Source organism: Elephantulus edwardii, unplaced genomic scaffold (genome assembly GCF_000299155.1).
Source record: "Elephantulus edwardii isolate Elephantulus edwardi_28Jun2011 unplaced genomic scaffold, EleEdw1.0 scaffold00455, whole genome shotgun sequence".
Lineage (NCBI taxonomy): Eukaryota > Metazoa > Chordata > Mammalia > Macroscelidea > Macroscelididae > Elephantulus > Elephantulus edwardii.
The window spans coordinates 45,135-47,195 of NW_006400205.1; the positions used below are offsets into that span (position 1 = coordinate 45,135).

Sequence of the window (2,061 nt, forward strand, 5' to 3'; positions counted from 1 at the left end):
AAAGTACTTATCTGTACCACATTTGACCCTCTGTACACCGGGACGGATGCCCCAAAACTGTTGCCTTGATGATACTATTGTTCACTGACCAGGTAGCCTGTGGTGAAAGAGGGCATCAGGTAGAAATACCTTCTTACTTATGGCAGTAGTATTGTATGACTCCCCTTCTCACAACACAGAAAAGAGAGTGAGAGTGAAAGTAAGAGAAAAAGAACAAGAAGACAGAACAGAAGGAGTGAGCAATAGAAAGGAATATAACAAATTGTTAACGGTCTGTGAATTTTTTGAAAGGAATTCAGTTCACTGTACTTGTCTCTTTTCCTCTCTGAATCATCAGAAAGTGAGATACACATTTAGCATGTATCTCCTTCCTAAGGAAGGATAAAGAATTGTTCTAATTACCACAATATTATGCACAGGGTTTTGAAAGCTGCCATCTTTTTTGGAAGCACATTGCCACATCTTTCTACCACAGAGGTGCTGCTGGGTTTGAACTATCACTTAGTAGCCAAACACTCAAAAACTATGCCACTGGGCTCATTATATGATAGCCTTGACGTGCTCCATCAATCTTTGAGCACTGCCTTGTTTTCTGAAATAACAAGAAAGTCCCTGCCTTTTTTTTTTAGAAGCCCTGGTTCCTTTCAGCGAGCAGTGATGTTTAAAAGGAAGTTAAAATGTGCTCTCTGTATGTTTTTGTTTCCTTAAGTTCTAAACTTGAACCTATAATGATAATTTCCTTCTCTTTATGGAGGATATAGAGTTTCTTTGTTTTGTTTTCTTTGAGGTTTTTTTATTTGTGGTTTGTTTTTTCTTTGTTTGTTTGTTTTTTCAGTTTGACGAAGTATTTTTAGAAACAAGGGACCAGTTGCAGAACTTACAGAATGGTGAGTTTGAAAATGCAGTAACTATCTTTAGTAATGATTAAAAACAAGACAAAACTCCTTGAGATTTATATGGAAAGGCAAAGGTGTTGTTGGCACTAAACGTTCCGAATAGTGTCCTAAAACCAGAAAACCCAGTAGCAGTAATTACTAAAGTTGCCATGAAATTTTGCTTCCTCTCTAATTAAGAACCTGACAGTGGTAATTCAGGGGCGGAATGCTCCTCTCCTGTGTGGGGAAATTTCTGTCACTTGCTATGCATCTAAGAGCTCGGCAGTAAATAAAGATGACAGTAGAAGAATTGATGCCTTTGAGCTGTGGTGTTGGAGAAAGAGTACTGAATATCCCATGCACTGCTGAAAGAGCAAACAGATATGTCTTGGAGAAGGTGCAACCAGAGTGCTCCTTGGAGGCAAAGATGATAAAGCTTTATCTCACATACTTTGGACATGTTGCTAGGAGAGTCTGTTCCTTGGAAAGTACATCATGCATGGAAAAATGGCAGGTCAGTGAAGAAGAGGAAGGCCTCCAACGAGGTGAATTGACATGGTGATTTCAGTAATGAACCCTAGTGTGTCAGAGACGATGAGGATGGCACAGGATAGCGCAGGGTTCAGGTCAACTGTTCCCAGGGTCACTATGAGTGACACTCGACTCGACGGCTACCACCAGCAGCCTTTGGTTTAAGAGTGCAACACCCTTCTCCTTAGGCCACCATACTGTCTCTCCACCTCTGAGCTTCTTGAAGCTGTCTTTCTCTTATTTCCTTCTTCCCATGTGGAAAGGGTTCAATGCAAATTTGTTGAAGAAATTAACAGGTCCCCTTCTGAACAGTGACAGCAAACTTGTGTAGAAAGTAATCTGTAACTGTGGAACAGAACACACCTAACAAGTGTCCGTACGATGAGCTGGTAAGGTGATTTCAGTATCACAGGCTCTTCTGAAGTCTCTAGTCCAACAGAACATTCCACAGTGCTAGGAATGTTCCGTTAAGCCTGCTCCTCTGTGGTTGTCAATGACCAGATGCAGCTGCTAAGCACTTGAAATAACTCTAGCTTGAGTGAGGGACTGGTTTGAAAATTCTGTTTAATTTAATTCTGTAGAATTTGAATCGATACATCTGAATAGATACAATAGAATTTGAATACATATGAATAGATACAATAGACTAGGGGTT

The 2,061-nt window shown here is 40.3% G+C and overlaps 1 protein-coding gene across 1 annotated transcript in view; it reads left to right on the forward strand.

Annotated features, from left to right (window-relative positions):
* LOC102852370 (glutathione S-transferase A4-like) overlaps positions 1-2,061 on the forward strand; it is a 54,793-nt gene that overhangs the window by 44,290 nt on the left and 8,442 nt on the right. Inside the window, exon 4 of the mRNA XM_006902819.1 lies at positions 836-844. Within this exon, the coding sequence (XP_006902881.1) occupies positions 836-844 (9 nt within the window). The remainder of the gene's footprint in view (positions 1-835; positions 845-2,061) is intronic.